This window comes from Chenopodium quinoa, unplaced genomic scaffold (genome assembly GCF_001683475.1).
Source record: "Chenopodium quinoa cultivar QQ74 unplaced genomic scaffold, ASM168347v1, whole genome shotgun sequence".
NCBI classification, from domain to species: Eukaryota; Viridiplantae; Streptophyta; class Magnoliopsida; order Caryophyllales; family Amaranthaceae; genus Chenopodium; species Chenopodium quinoa.
In genome coordinates this window covers 7,450,002-7,466,012 of record NW_018743955.1, presented here as the reverse complement: position 1 = coordinate 7,466,012, position 16,011 = coordinate 7,450,002, and the positions used below count along the sequence as shown (strand labels likewise).

The window sequence follows — 16,011 nt, the reverse complement described above, 5'->3', positions numbered from 1 at the left end:
CAGCAGGAACACAAGTATATTTTAAAACATGTACTTATTAAAAGATAACAGATATATAAATTGTAATAACAAGAGATTCATATCAAAATAATACGAGTATAAATTTTATAAACTTATAGTGAAATTGCCAAAATTAGTCATTTTTGCCTTTTCCAATAATGAAAAATTTCTTGACTTAATAATAAAAAACAAAAAGAAAAGAAAACTGGCACAGGAAAGTTCCGTGAAAGCCAACAATTGAAGACTTAATAACTGGTCAACAGTATAGAATGAACGTATATACTAGTATACTATATGGAAGCAGTAAAGAATGAACATAGAAATTAGATTTGTTCTCACCCTATTTATTTATTTATTTATTTATAAGGATGTATTGCCAATCTGCCATATTGGTAACTTCACCACCCCACCTAATATTTTTTTTTTTCCTTTTAAACGTAATAATTAATGGTAATTTTATAAATGACATTCATGATTTTGACTTTATTGCTTTCCTTATTTGAATAATTCTATTTGGGCATGAAACACGCTACCTATATTGATCAATGTTACTTCTAAAGAAATTTCCTTTTTTTTTCATTTTTGTAGTTGGGAAGTAGGAGAAATCATATCAATGTAATTATAGTTATATAGTTTTGTCAAAGTTTATTTGTTTTAACCATTTACGTCATCAATGACAAATTGAGGACTATAATTGTATAATTTATCATATTTATTTATTATTCCTTATTTTATAAGGACTATTAGTTTTGAGTTCAAATATTATTATACCAGATATTACTTTGAACTCTCTCAAAAAAAAAAAAAAAAATTACTTTGAACACTCTAATTAACTCAAAACTTGTATAGTAATACTTGTATGTGCTAGCTAAAGTCATGATTTATTTGGAACTAAATTCCCAGTTGTAAATACGTGTTTTATTTATTTATTTATTTTTTTACAATCAAAATATGTGGTGTTGGTTATTACAAATTGTGTGTTTAATTACTAGTTTAAGTGTTGTTTGGCAAACACTTACTATTTGTAGTAAAATCAATTGTAAGAGTTTAGTTGTGCAACTAATTTTTTTCATGAATTGATTATCAACTACCTAGTGAAATTGTTAGCGTGAGGCGTGACATACTAGCATCTAGAATTTTGACTACAAATAAACCATTTATTATAGGTGGTAACAATTAATGAATAATCTAATTTAAATCAAAATTAATGAACTAGAGTTGATCACACGATCACATGACAATGAAGAGTGGAAAAGTTGAAAAAAGGGATCACAAACTCATGAATAATACGATTATATGAATGGTCTATATGACCATTTGATTTAATAGAGAAGTTTATCTTCACGGTTAACAAAAAAAAAATGTTGATCTAGTAATATTTTTATAATTAAATCAACAACTTTTATTAAAATCGGGTACCATATATATTGATTTATTTACGAAAATAATAACCTGACTGAGATATTTTGTTGAGTTAGTTACAGAAATGCCACTAGATAAATGACTTTTATTTATTATTATAAAGATAAACTAAGATTTTCTCGATTAAATATTGGGTGATGACTTTAGGAGATCCATAAATTAAATGCAGCGTCCGGAAGTATAGTATGACATATGAAGATGACATGAGCATCATGCATTCATATTCAATATTCATGCCTTCGTTTGTAACCAAGAAATAGTTTTGTTTTACAAAGTGGATGGATGAATTGAACAACATAATGCTTGGTCAGAAGAAAACGACTTTTGGAAGCTTCTTCAAAGAAGAAAGATCCCGTTTTTCTCAAGGTCTTGCAATTAATTGGAGTTATTTTCATGACTTTCGCTTCTTCTTTTTCACGAGGGGTTATAAAGGGATAACACCGTGTAAGGTTTTGTTGCATAACAAGAGCTTTTAATCACACACAATATTATTCTACTACCACAACTTATCCCTATTTTAGTTCGCCTTATTTTTTACTTATTTAAGAAATAATAAGTTCAGATTAAAAAATAAGGTCAGATCAAATCATTGTTTTATGTGCAGTCTTTTATCGCTGAATATCTTTGATTTCGTAATGAAAAAAATTATGAAAATCATATGTTAATAAAATACACATTATTACGAAACTAGCAAGACCCCACTTGATATATTTTTTCGTATAGATTATTGTATATTTAAGGTCAAAGTTTAGTCAAATCAGACATTCAGTTCAGACCAGACTGGACTAGATCAGATCATATCAAATCAGCAAAAATAAGATGAACCAAACAAGCCCTTAGGGTCTGTTCTCATTTACTGAACTCAGCTGAACTGAACCAAACTGAGCTGAACTGAACTGAAATGAATATTTTATAAGAGAAGGAAATTAGGAGCTGAACTGAACTGAACTGAAATTAATATTTTATAAGAGAAGGAAATTAGGAGCTAAACTGAACTGAACTGAGCTAAGCTAAACTGAGTTGAACTGAACAAAACTGAGTTGAGCTGAACTGAAATTCAACGTAAGAGAACAGACCCTTAGTAGTACCAGTATCGTTTATTTTTCTTGATCCCTATATTTACAAGTTACTCCGTATAGATTACTCTTATACTAAGTATACCATCCTCCTACTAATTAGTTTGTTTGTTTTATCATAAGACGTTTACTCGTAGTTCTTCTCTTGCTTGCAAAGGAAGATGTGAGTAGTCAGTACAAACTCCAAATGAAGAAGAAAAAGTGGTGCTCATTCATTGTATAAGATGTGAATTTAATGAAAACAATTCCATACAACAAGCACCAGTGGTCTAGTGGTAGAATAGTACCCTGCCACAGTATGAAAAAATTTTCCTTTAAAAAGGGAAGTCACATTTTCCTCTCTCCTCCTTACCTCTTTTTTTACTTCCCTCTCATTCATCCTTACATTTTCATTCTTATTTTTTATTTTTCTTGGACTTTTCTTGTATGATGTAAAAGGTTTTCATAGAAAATAAATTTTCCAATTTTTTCCCATTTTCCTTTGTTTGGTTTGTTAAGGAAGGGAAAACAATTTTTCAAGGGTGAAAAATTCCATACTTTAATGATGGAAAAATTTTCCTTCCAAAAACAAGGGAAGCCGCATTTTCCTCTCTCCTCCTTACCTCTTTTTTTACTTCCCTCTCATTCATCCTTACATTTTCATTCTTATTTTTTATTTTTCTTGGACTTTTCTTGTATGATGTAAAAGGTTTTCATAGAAAATAAATTTTCCAATTTTTTCTCATTTTCCTTTGTTTGGTTTGTTAAGGAAGGGAAAACAATTTTTCAAGGGTGAAAAATTCCATACTTTAATGATGGAAAAATTTTCCTTCCAAAAACAAGGGAAGCCGCATTTTCCTCTCTCCTCCTTACCTCTTTTTTTACTTCCCTCTCATTCATCCTTACATTTCCACTCTTATTTTTTATTTTTCTTGGACTTTTCTTGTATGCAACCAAACAAAGGAAAACTAATTTGCAATTGTGTTTTTCCTTGAAAATGTTTTACATTAAACCAAACGGGGCATTAGGGTCTGCCACCATCTTCTGATATTCCAGAAGAAACTTAGTGTGCATCTGAGCTACCTTTTTTGCTCGACTAAACCTCATATTGTGCCTGTTCTTCGTTCACGAAATGAAGGCACTCAAAGTTCCGGAGCAGCTGAGCTTCCTTTTTTGCTCAACTAAAGTACTAAACCTCATACTCCAAGTTCCGGAACAAAAGCAAAAAAGGATACATAGTACTGTATGAAGTATTTGTAAAGGCAGTAACGGGGTTCACCAAATCAATACTTGCATAAAACCCAGATCACATAAACTTGTTCAACACCATCCCAAAACAGTAAGCTCATATGCTCAATAGTACATGACTAATAGGTAGGGAAATCCTCTTGAGAATACATACTACGCTACACCTAAGAACCCAGCCGCTTAATATAAAATGTTTCCAGACTGCAAACTCTAACCTCCTACATTAACGAAGTTACGAAGATACAAGTCATACAACAACAAACACAGCTGAATAACATGCTTTTATGCGTGCAGTCAACTTCTTTATACGCACGCCTCAAAGGCTCCGTTTTCTTCATCAAGCATTTGGACGACCTGGGCAACACCTTCTGCAATTTCCTTTTGGATGGTACCACTAGGCATGTCGAAGGTCCTTCGCCTCATGGAAAGTGATTTCCCATCAGACTGGGGTTCCACCACATCAAGCATTGCCTCCAGCTCATCAACCATTGACCTCTTTGCAGCTCTCACCATCACATCAACTCCCTGAGCATTGTAAAAAAGATAGGTTATTTCTTATTTACCCCCTACATTGAATGTAGATAAGATAAAAGGATAGACATGTCGAATTCAATCAGAACTCAGGATGATTTCTGACTTGGTTTTTGGGGGTACAGAATCATTTTTGAAACCTAAATTTCCATAATAGTATCAAGTTGGTTCAAAGATATCCATTTTTTCATAGCACAAGACTCTATATCAAATGAAAATCAGTTTCTGGATATATAATCACCTTATTACCTTCAAACTAAATTTTTGGATTGGTCTGGTTAGATATTCAGATTAGGTGGAGGCAGATTTACATGAAGGTAAAAGATTTAACCATCCAAGGTACTACGACTACGAGTGAAACAAGTTCTCACCTCGATAGCATCCACAGTGAGGAGCAAAACGATAATTTTCTCCGAGAACTTCTGACGCTCCTCAGCATCACGGGAAACACGGCTACGGTAGGAGAAGTTGTGGAACATAGCCCTGAGTTCCTTCAACTTGGTTTTTGCAATTGCCAGCTCACGAAGGGCACGAAGGGCCTGAGATCTACGAATAAGATAAGCCCTGAAGCTATACTGGATCAAAGCTGCAGCATCCATGGGTGATAGTTCTTTCTTTTTCCCCTTGCTATTGGAAGCTCTTTTGGCAAATGCCTGACACCAATACAACAAAAGTATAAGATTTCCAAATTCCAATAAAAAGAACTAGCACCATGTTTAAGGAAAGAGGTCCTAAATTTAAGAACAAATGATAATAAAAACAGCAAAACAGAACATGAGACTAGCAATGAGTAAATAATAACACTCAAGGATTTTAAATTAGTACTTCATTTGAGATTTCTACAATAACGTAGGATCTGTCACCATGAGAACACCAGGAGCTGGACACCTACAGAGCATATATATGATTGTTTACCAGTCCTTTATATTCAGATTACTTTTCCTGAGGTGGATTCACTGACCCATGTGATATGACTGATATCCATACATTCCATAGCAGTAATATGCATGTACCAAATACTCCAAGGTGATTACAACTCAAGCTCAAAAAGAGCTACTAGCTCCGTTTATTTTTATGTGCAACTTTGGAATATTTTATATCTCACAAATAATACCCCCAAAGTTGCACATAAAAATTAACAGAGGTAGTATTATTGAATTTGTGAAGACATTAACTTACATTGAATAGTTTGTCAAACCAACATCAGAAAATTTTTTGTTAGCTGGTATCGCATATACTAACAGTAGAAACACCTTCCTTTCGATGCTTTATGAAGCTACTTATGCAAAATTTACACAATTTCTAGAAAATTGGAAAGGAAGAGTTAAACGAAAATCTCAAATTGACCAGAGGACCTAAAGTCGCTATCTCATTTTGAATCACTGGGATAAATCAGCCCTAACCACAAGAAAATGCATTGGGAGGTATAAAATATATTGGAGAATTGGAGGAATGGAAATCACTGCTTATAAGTTCTTCCATTTCCATACAATAACTTTCGTTTCTCCCTTGAAACCAACTTCTCATCTATACTCATTTACCATCTATGTTACTTGGACTCGGGTACCCATGTCTGGCACGAATACGTGTCAGACCCGGTTATTTTGTGAAAAATATCCATGATTTTGAACTAAAATGAAGTGTCCAAGTGTCCCACACATATCCGAGTGTCGAGGGTCCGACAATGAAGAGTCTGAGTAACATAGTTTACCATAGTAGTTCACATGATTTCACCAATGTTCTGCATCAATGATTAGAGGTAGGTCTCTTTCCTAGTCCAAACTCTCATTTTCCAAAAATAAGTATTAACTACTCAAAAAGCCGACATACACAACGAATCAATCAAAACCCTACACAATCCTCTAACACTATCATATTCTTGTGAGATCAACATCCCTATTAGATCAATCATTTTTACAGCATTGCAGTCTACATATACCACCTCTTAAGATCTTCTAACACCTCAAAAACCAGTTCACATACCACAATATCTTATCTACGATTCGAAGTTCATCACTTTCAATCTCAGTGATCACCATATCAACACAACAAAAACGGGTATATCTACCTTACATGGCCTAGTAATTCACCTTAGGTTTACCCAACAATATTATTCATCAAATCATCAACAACAACCCATCAAAATACTTCAAAATCATATATTATACAGCATTTCAAAATACCAATTAATAAAATCAAATAATTTACTCAGTTTACAACATCATAACTTCAATTAAACCAATTAAACACAAAATGTATATACAAAAGAACAATAAATCATACCTGACGTAAAACTACAGCTCTTTGATCAGGTGATTCTTCGATCTCAACAATGCGCGTAGCAGAGGATCCCTTCTCACCACCATTCTTCTTCTTCTTCTCAATCTCTTTCTTCTTCTTATCACCACCAATAGTAGCCTTCCACGTGTAAACCCTCTTATCATCTTCCTTCCCTTTAATCTCAGTCATCCATTGATACTTTCTCTCTCCTCTCTTCCCTTTCTTGACATCATCCCCTTCAATCTCCGCCGTCCACTTGTACTTCTTCTCAACATCCCCTTTAATCTCAGCCGTAAACGAGTACTTCCTATCCAAGTGTTTCAACTCCTGCTTCTTCTTCTTCTCCTTCTCCTCCTTCTCCTTCAACAGCAGAAGTCGGTCGAACTTCGACTCGAGCGAGCTGACTCGGTCGGAGATCTTCTTCAGGTACGACTCGGACGAGTCAAATCGGCGAATGACTCGTTTGAAGGACGAGCAAAATGGGGTTGATTCGATCTGGATTAGATCGGAGATTGAGTCAAATGGGGTTGGGAAAATGAGTTCTTCATCTTCTTCGAAGGGAATTGGAGGAGGGAAAAAGGGGTTTAAGGAGAGAGATTTTGGGGGGAAAATGGTGGTTTCAGTGATGAAAAATGGGGATGATTGTTGGATGATTTCGAAATTTTTGTAGCTCATTTTTTGTTTTTTCCAGAATTTTTGTTCAGAGGATGAAGAAGTAGGAGAGAGAAAATGAAAGATGAAGATAAATGAAGAATTGATGATGATTGAAAGGGAAATGTAGCGATTAATTATGAGGGGAATTGAATAGGAATTAGAAAGAGTGAAGGGTAATTTGGGAATTCCACACTTGTTAACGAGGATGTCACGGCCAATTGATTGCGGGTTTTTAAAGAATTAAAAAAAAAAAAAAAGTTTAATACTTTGTACTCTCTTCGTCTTAAATTACTTGTCGCACAAAGAGTATACTCGTACACCTTATGTTGTATTTGATTGATTGTAACAATTGTATGTGAGATAACATGGCTAATGCCTAATAATGGTAGTGTTTTGTACTTTGGTATTAGTCATTGGTCTTTAGCTAAATTGAATGTACGTGATTAAGAGATATTTTCGAGCAAAGCCTCCCAAACGATTAAAAATGGTATCAAGGATAAAAATGGACATGGGTCATGATGGCTTCAGCCTTCATAAAATTGGGGTTAGCTGGGCTCATGCCACAAGCTACATCGCCTACATGTTGTCAAAATGTCAAGTATCAAATGTTTCTAAATATCGGTTCAAGCTCATGTACCACAAATTCACAATCCACAACATCTTATTATCATGATATGTTTGCATGGTTATTGTTCAAGTCACATTTCACATATTTTATATGGTTCTCTTATATTGTATTGTGTTTGATCATGCAACCTCATGTTTCTTTCAAATAAAGTCTTTTTAATACAACATGTAAAATATTATTGAGTACATCATATTATATTTTTTCCAAAATAACACGAATTAGTGTCAATAATAAGCGAATTTTCACTCTTAAACTCACAAGTCACAAACTCATTTTCCGTACATTCTTTATCATTGCACCGTATACTATTAGAAAATTTGGCTTCTTTTTGAGTAAAGGAGATTCCTTTTCTTAATTTCTTTCTGCCTACTTTCCTGTTTTGCCCTTTAAGAAATTTAAAAGCTACATTTTCACATGTATAATTTTGGACGGTTGTGATGGAGTTGATGGGAACCAAGTGTGGGCCACGTGGGTATATCCGACAAATAATAGTTGTCTAAGTGGGGCCCTTTAATCTAATTTTATTTGAATTTAATATCCAATTCATACCTCTTTTATAAGTATAGTTGTGTTAATGTTTCTCTCTCATCATTAGGTGGGGGATGTCTGATGTTTTGCTTGGTTTACGTCTTCCTATTCCTTTGACTCATCCTTAATTTCCAACTTCATTATTTGTGGATTTAATTTGTGAGGTTATCTTTGATTGGTTTAGTTTATTTAATTGATACTTCGCTACGCCACTCCACTAATCCACTCTACTCTTAAAGTCTTCATGTTATGATTGTTATTTATCCAGGGGCGAAGCCAGGATTTTAAAGATTTAGGGACCGACTAACACTTTAATAAAAATAAAATAAAATAAAATTAATGTGAACATGGTTGGATACTCTAATTGTACGGAAAAAAAAATTCATTCAATCTTTTTTTAAACCATGCATTCTACTAAAATATATACGAAGTATTTGTTAGATTATTTTGTATGAGATATCCTACATATCACAATTATCAAAATAATAACATACATATCAATCTTGATGATATACAAACAACTTCCTCTATTCTTCTTGCATATATGCCTAGATTTATTAAGACAAGCTTCATAATATATTTCGTTAACTATCACTATATCTAATTAAGTATAAACATTACCCAAAAAAAAAAAAACATACGAAGTATTAATAAATTCAGATGAATATAATAAGATAATTTTTAATTATAACGTATCTTATATATAAATAGGAAATGACAAACAAAGTAGCTTAGGTGAATAAGGGTGAAAAAATTAAATGGATCATCTAAAAAAGTTTAGTAATGAGTAAACTAATCCTAGTATTTAATCCTTAAACCTTAGCAATTAACATAAAGAAGAATTTTACAAATTATTTTAAAAAATTAAGAAACTAAAATAAAATTACTGATTGAGTAGTGAAACAAATCAACAATGACGAAGCCATCAGTTTGGGATTTGAAAAAGAAAAAAAAAACTAGTCTTGTTAGTTAGGAGGCTTGATCCTAGGACCTTAAACACCAATCAATGAGATTCAAACCACTATGGCAAGCCTTTAATATATGAAAATAAGTAACATGAATATTATTTATTCTAAATATTTATAGGGGCCAGAGTTAAAATAATAAACCACGAAATTGGGCCATGGGGGGTCGGGCCTCCACCCGCCCCCCACGTAGCTTCGCCCTTGTATCTATCCTCACTCGACTACCCCGGTTTACAATTTATACAGATTATTGATCTGGTTATTGAGGAGGGTAGCGCAATGATAATAAGATCACGGCCAAATTTAAAGGACCCCTTAATGGACGAGGTTTTCAACAAATAAGGTTTAATTGGATAGAGTCGATATGGGGCTAATTGGCAAAAGTCGCAAAAGATATGAAAGAGAGGTATTATTTATGACTTTGTCCAATATTTATTTTAATTATATCGACCAGCTATTGACCCCTTAGAATATACTCATAACATATAATGCAATTCCACTCTTGCTGTTAGATTTATACGAGTTGCCTATCTTAGGACTCATAACCTTGATTGACAGTTGACACTAAGCTACTTCACTCTTGTTGTTAGATTTATCTCCAAACAACTCTATGCCTTGATATATCTTGGTGTATATAACAAATTCTACTCCATTTCATGGTTAATGTCCAAAAATAAATTATGCTTTATTATTTATATGCACCTACTTAAGCTTTGGCTTGATTAAAAATGTTTGAATTTATCTGGATTTTTTTAGCTTATTTTGCGAGTGTGTCATTGTTTATGTTCAATGTAAAATTATTCATTATGTCTTGAGTTATTTTGGTTGAACTTATAATACTTCATTTCATTAAGACTATTTTAAATTAATACTCCTATTAGTTAACAAATCTAAAATTCAGGCCATCACATTATCATAACTGATTTTACCAATTTCTATTCTAATTTAACTTAACCTCAATTGATTCAATTTTTGTATAATGTAACTTCTGTCTGACCTCAAATATAATACAAAATTTTCATTTACTTATTAATAAGTAAACGATAGAGGACGAAGATTAAATTTTGTATTATGTAATGATAAGGTTTGGAGACATAGGTGAGGAAAACTGAGACCAACTTTCAATAACGCAAATTAATCCTCAACACGTTAGCAAGCTAAGCGCACACGTTTAGGGTTGCAACCTCGACTTCTAATTGCTTGTCTAGGCTCTTATCTAAGCTATGTTCCAATTTTGCTAAAATAAACCCTATTAGATTAAATATGCATCCAATCTCAAAAAAGAAAAATTTCCAATTGCAACCATTTAAAATTAGTATTTTGCAAATTGCTGCCATTTTTAAAAAAATTACAAGTTGCAGCTCAAAAGTACTAATAAATTGTAAATTGCAACACAATTCAATTATTTCATCGATTTAATTGTCGAAAATATTCGGTTAAGGTTTTATCGGCCATTTTAGCCCTTATGATGTAAATGAGCTTAAAATTGGCAAAAAAAATTAATTTAAGAGTCTCATTTTCATGGTAAAATTTAGTTGCACACAAGTCGATACATTTTTTATATGCAAAACGAGGCACTTACGTTATTACTTTGCAAATTTTGAGTTCAATTTGGGTCCTTAAAAACTAAAATGTTCCCTAAAACCGAACATTTTTCAACACGCAAATAAATGAAAATTTTTTACCGAATTGCAATCTGCAATTTATTACTAGTACTTTTGGCCGGCAATTTGCAATTTTTTTTTTTATTAAATGACTGTAATTTATAAAATACGGTTGTGCTATAATTGACAAATTTTCTCAAAAAATATACCAATTGTCTTTTTTTTTTTGAAAAGAATTGTCTTACATGAATTGTAAAGTTGTAACCTGTTAAACTAATTAGACAAAAAAAAAAAAAAAAAAAAAAGCTAATTAGACAAAAAAATAAATAAACAAAAAAATACCACAGTATTACGTAAAGTTTTACCCCCCAAAATCAAGAAAGTGAATCTAATAGAGGATGCAAAACAACTTTGTAGCGATTGAAAGAAATCATCGAGGTCCCATCTTTTTTTCTGCAATTAGAAATTTAAAATTATTCTTCTTCTTTTCTTGCTGTAATAATCTCTCTTATGTCATAGGTTGGTCATAAAATACAAAGAAAACCCAGTTAATTTTGCAACATGCTCAAAAAATTCATTAACGTTCAACCTTCTGAGCTCAAATTCCCATGTAAGTTCCTCCATTTTCTCTCTTCTTAAACTTTTCTTTCTCTTTTTTTTATCCTTTTGTAGTCAATCTTATTAACTTACATTGTTCTTGTGTTATTCTGCATTGCAAATTTATTGGGGTTTTCCAGTTCAATTGAATAAGTTGAGCATAGTTTGGGTTGAATTAACCAACAAAATCGATCATGATGTTGTCTTTAAGGTACCCTTTTCGTTAAATTTAAGAACTTTTTGTTAAATTCTGTGTTTGTGTTGTTAAATTTATTGGGGTTTTGTGAAATTTCAAGGTTAAAACAACACATCCCAAAAAATTTTGTGTTCGCCCCAATGTGGGTTTGATATCTCCTGGCTCAACCTGTGTTGTTAAAGGTAAATTTTCTGTTATGGGTTAATTTATGCAAATTTTGGGTTGTTGGTTGAATATGTTGATTAATTAGAGTGTTATGTATATTATACACCCAAGTGTACATAGCTCTTAGGTACACCCAAGGCTATGAGCACGCTTTTGCTCGACTCTAGGTACACTCGGGTGTATAATGAATTGTGCAAAACATTACAATTTCTCAAGTGTTCAAGTGTAATTCAACAATGTGTCTGTTTTTTAGTTACTTATTTGATGTTGACATTGGGTGTTTTTTAGTTAGTATGCAAGCTCAAAAGGAGTTTCCTGTTGGTTTGCCAAAAGACAAGTTTCTAGTGCAAAGTATGATAGCACCAGTTGGGTTGAGTGCAGAAGCTATAACCTCTGATATGGTATGATAAAATTTTTCTTAGGTTGATGAGTTTTTCATTGAGGATAATTGGGGGAAAAAAAAATAAAGGAATGGGTGTTGTGAGTTTTCACTAGTCTGTATTGTGTCTTGTTTGTCATTGTAGTTCAGAAAAGATAAATACAATGATGTTGAGGAGTTAAAGTTGAGGGTAGTCTTTGTGACTGCAAATCCACCATCCCCTATTCCTGAAGTTTCAGAAGAAGATTTTTCGCCTGAAGCAAACGAGCTTGAGAACCCGGATCACAAAAATCATATTATGGAATTATTTGATGCTGTAAGTGCTAATTTCTGCTGTTAGGGTACATTTCAAAATGCTACTTGTGCATTTTTGGATCCTCATTCCTCAGACTGTTTTACAAGCTTTGGTAATTTAATTCTGTGTTTCAGGCAAAAAGTGGATGTGAGCTCCATGATCAATCCCCCAAGGTTTAAAATCTTGTCACTTTCTTAATGTTACATCAAAGTTGCTTGATTGAAGCTGTAAGAAATTCCGTGTTTGAAGCTCTAAAAAGTCACACATATCTTGTGATTTTCTTAATATTTAATAATCTTAAATCATCAGTCATTAGTCACTTGTCATTCCTTGTGGATTCATTAGGAGGTCATTTCCATTAATTCCACTTCCATCTTGTGAAATTGAATGTAGGCCAATAGAACTGGTGTAACTGTGAAAGCATGCTGGTGGAAACCAAGGCTAAACGCCTAAACTCATATGTTATTTACGCTATTCTGATGTTAACACTAGTGATTATATTTGTAATTTAGGTCCCCTTCTCAATTCTCATTAGCTCTATTTTCCTTGATGGATTTTTTTCTCCTTAACATGTCATTTAAATCAATGGAGCAATGCATAATTAATTGTATTGCTGTATCTAACCAGGATTCAAACACTGACACAGAGGACGAAGATCAAAATTTCAAGGTGATTACTCTCTCTGTCTTGCAATTGTTAAATTAATGCTCATAATGTAAAACTCCATTGGTGGTGTACTATGACTCCAAAAGTCCAAAGTAGGTCATGCATTTCAGACTTAAAATTCTTTGTTTTTAATGCTTCCCCACTTTATTGCCTTTACATCTTGAATGTTGGGTCATGAAGTTAAATATAGTTTCAGCCAAGTGTTTTAACTCTCTGGTTTTTGAATTCAGGATTCAAATTCTACGTTTGAACCTGAAGAGCAGCTTTCTCAGGTACAATAATTTGAATATTCTTGATCTTAGCTCTGCATATGGAAGTAGCCTTTTCTCTTACTATATGTCTATATCACTTCTTTTATGGCATACCTAAATTGAAAATGATCATAAAAGTCTTCATTAAGTTATTGCTTATCATGATTCCTGTAAAATTCCATCACTTTTTCTGGGTGTGAGCTGTGTATGGTATTTAGAGTTGATATATGTGACCTTAGCATCATTTAGTTTACTTTATTATTTGAGAGATTACCAATCTTAGCATCTTACTGGATGTTTAATGGAAAAGAAGTGTTGATCAACAGGTAATCTCTCAAGTTGGTTGATTTTTAAATTAATGAATCCACAAAGCAAAATGGAAATGGTAAAATCTTGATGAGTGACTTACTTCTTATAAGTTTCCACTTATCAATCCATTGTAAGCTGATAATACCTGAATGTAAGTTCTAACTCTCTAAGGATTGCTAAGATCTATTTAAGCTAGTCATAAACTCATAACTCATAAGATTTGAACTTTAAACCATTATATATGCATTAAATAAAAATTCTTAATATATTTGCAGATACACTTTTAAATTCGTGTTAAATGGTAGTGGACTAGTGGTGTAGCCGTGTAGGGTCTTTTGCTCATTATCTATCAGATAATTCGAAAGTATTTCCTTCTCTGCAGTTCAGAGCCTCAGCAGGTATTTGACTATATACATTCCACAATCAGGGTAGTTAGAGAGAGTGTTAGTCATGTGATTGACATGCAGTATTTAGGTGTATTCCAAGGTATTATTGCACAAGGATGAAACTAGTGTTGATAGTCATGGGCCAAAAAGAGGGAGTGCTGAGGATGAGGTCTTTAGGTTAACCAACTGAAGTAAAAGTGAAGTCAAATTTTAACTTAATAAAAAAATTGTTTACGTCTGGTAAGTTAATCTATAAACGTCTTTTGCTCTATTCCCAGATGCACTTGATATCATCTCGTAAATGCATATACCTTCTTACTATTGTGAGTTGTGACACAATTGCAGGAAGAAAGTATAATTCCTTTGTAAGAGAGCTCTTCTAGCAATCTCTTTCGTTCATGTTCCTAGTTCTTCCAAATATGAGGAATTTGATGATCTTCATTTCCTCTTTTATAATTGGCTAAAATTGACGGTATGATAATATGCTATAGAAGACAACCAGATAAATGTGGTAAAGCTATCAGAAGTTCAGAACTCGCTGTGAACAAAATATATGAAAAACTTTCCTTGATGTGTACTAATAGACATTATAGTGTATCATGCATACGATTCACACAAACTTATGCTTCTTATATCTAAATAATGTCTACAGTTGATGTAAAATTATTTGATGTTAAACGTTTCAGGACTGGGATAGGGTTTGTCAGCTTATCGGCGAAAGGACTTTCTTGATACAAGAAAATCAGGAGCTGCAGTACGAAGTGGTTTGTTTTGAAATCACTGCTTTATTTTTTCTGTTTTGGTCTGTGTCATCAGCAAATTGTTTCCCCTTTGTTGCATTGTTGGTATATGATCTAATTTAGTAGCTGGGGCTTACGATTTCCCTTTGTTGGTATGTGATATCTATTAGTCAATTCCATATAAACCAAGTTTCAATGCTTTCTGAGTTTCTGTTATTTCTAACAGTTTCAAAAACAAGCATTTGTTGTGGCTTGTTTTGGCTGAGATTTGGATATTCTGTCCCTTTCTTCTAACTATCAACTAATTCTTCTGAAACTTAACCTGTGTTGAAAAAATAAAGTCAATAGCCTCTTTAGAACTTTAGACTGAAATTCTTGCAGAAAAACATAATATCTTTGGCCAACATGATTTTTATTTTGGACAGGAAATGATTAGGAAGCAAATCTTCAGGAGGACTAGCAATGGCCGTAATGTAGTTCCACTCGTGCTGTTAGCCTGTTTCCTTGGCTTTCTTGTTGGGTATGTGATTAAGTAGCCTTCTGCAGTCCCGTAGGAAATCTTGCCATCACCATTCACCATTCACCACTGTGTATACAAGCGACAACTTGTCACTTATTTATCTTGATGTAGCTAATTAGCATTTTACTGTTATCCTTTTTGACTTCAAATTAATGATCAAAGATCTAGGTTTTCTGAAAGATAATCTCTGGTTATTACTTCACTTTCTGCTTTTGCTTTACTCCGTATCTAAATTGTAAGGAATATGCCCACGTATTAACATTTTGTTACTAAGTGATTGGGATCCTCTTAAATAAGCATGTACTCTGGTTACTTTACAAGGATCATAAGTGGGGGGATAAGGCGGATAACCCTTGTAAGAGTCTAGGATTTGGTCGATGTCAATACATAATTTAGTACCAAAATTTTATGTTAACACTTTCATAATATAGACAGAGAACATCAGCAAAGAACATGACATACTTGAAGAATAACATCACATTACATAAAAACAGGATTTTTCTTAAAAATTCTTCCAATTCCTAAACAGGTAATGTATTTTAAGTAGGAGTAAAAGATACAGCAGGTGAATGATAATCTGGAAAATCATGAA

The 16,011-nt window shown here is 32.9% G+C and overlaps 2 protein-coding genes across 3 annotated transcripts; one reads left to right on the top strand and one right to left on the bottom strand.

Annotated features, from left to right (window-relative positions):
- Nucleotides 1-3,751: 3,751 nt before the first annotated feature.
- Nucleotides 3,752-7,319, bottom strand: LOC110689369 (BAG family molecular chaperone regulator 7-like). The gene is made up of 3 exons (XM_021866148.1): nucleotides 6,540-7,319; nucleotides 4,628-4,909; nucleotides 3,752-4,250 (listed from the first exon to the last, which is right to left on the bottom strand). The coding sequence occupies exons 1-3, from the start codon at nucleotides 7,209-7,211 to the stop codon at nucleotides 4,029-4,031; spliced, it is 1,176 nt and encodes a 391-aa protein (XP_021721840.1). The 5' UTR covers nucleotides 7,212-7,319; the 3' UTR covers nucleotides 3,752-4,028.
- Nucleotides 7,320-10,993: 3,674 nt separating this feature from the next.
- LOC110689368 (vesicle-associated protein 1-3-like) lies at nucleotides 10,994-15,603 on the top strand. Of its 2 annotated transcripts, XM_021866147.1 has the most exons (11): nucleotides 10,994-11,353; nucleotides 11,435-11,525; nucleotides 11,653-11,723; nucleotides 11,809-11,890; nucleotides 12,162-12,274; nucleotides 12,398-12,568; nucleotides 12,682-12,720; nucleotides 13,175-13,216; nucleotides 13,444-13,485; nucleotides 14,846-14,923; nucleotides 15,325-15,603. In XM_021866147.1, exons 2-11 carry the CDS (start codon nucleotides 11,477-11,479, stop codon nucleotides 15,433-15,435), a joined length of 798 nt encoding a protein of 265 aa, XP_021721839.1. In that variant the 5' UTR covers nucleotides 10,994-11,353; nucleotides 11,435-11,476; the 3' UTR covers nucleotides 15,436-15,603. The 2 variants fall into 2 exon arrangements, with proteins under 2 accessions (XP_021721839.1, XP_021721838.1); XM_021866146.1 differs by having other exon boundaries at nucleotides 10,995-11,525.
- Nucleotides 15,604-16,011: the final 408 nt, after the last annotated feature.

Coding starts and splice junctions, on each gene's coding strand:
- LOC110689369 (XM_021866148.1), bottom strand. CDS start 7,211: ATGAGCTACAAAAATTTCGAAATCATCCAACAATCATCCCCATTTTTC. Junction 4,910..6,539: donor GAGCTGTAGTTTTACGTCAG/GTATGATTTATT, acceptor TATTGGTGTCAG/GCATTTGCCAAAAGAGCTTC. Junction 4,251..4,627: donor TCACTGTGGATGCTATCGAG/GTGAGAACTTGT, acceptor TACAATGCTCAG/GGAGTTGATGTGATGGTGAG.
- LOC110689368 (XM_021866147.1), top strand. CDS start 11,477: ATGCTCAAAAAATTCATTAACGTTCAACCTTCTGAGCTCAAATTCCCA. Junction 11,526..11,652: donor TTCTGAGCTCAAATTCCCAT/GTAAGTTCCTCC, acceptor GGGGTTTTCCAG/TTCAATTGAATAAGTTGAGC. Junction 14,924..15,324: donor AGGAGCTGCAGTACGAAGTG/GTTTGTTTTGAA, acceptor TATTTTGGACAG/GAAATGATTAGGAAGCAAAT.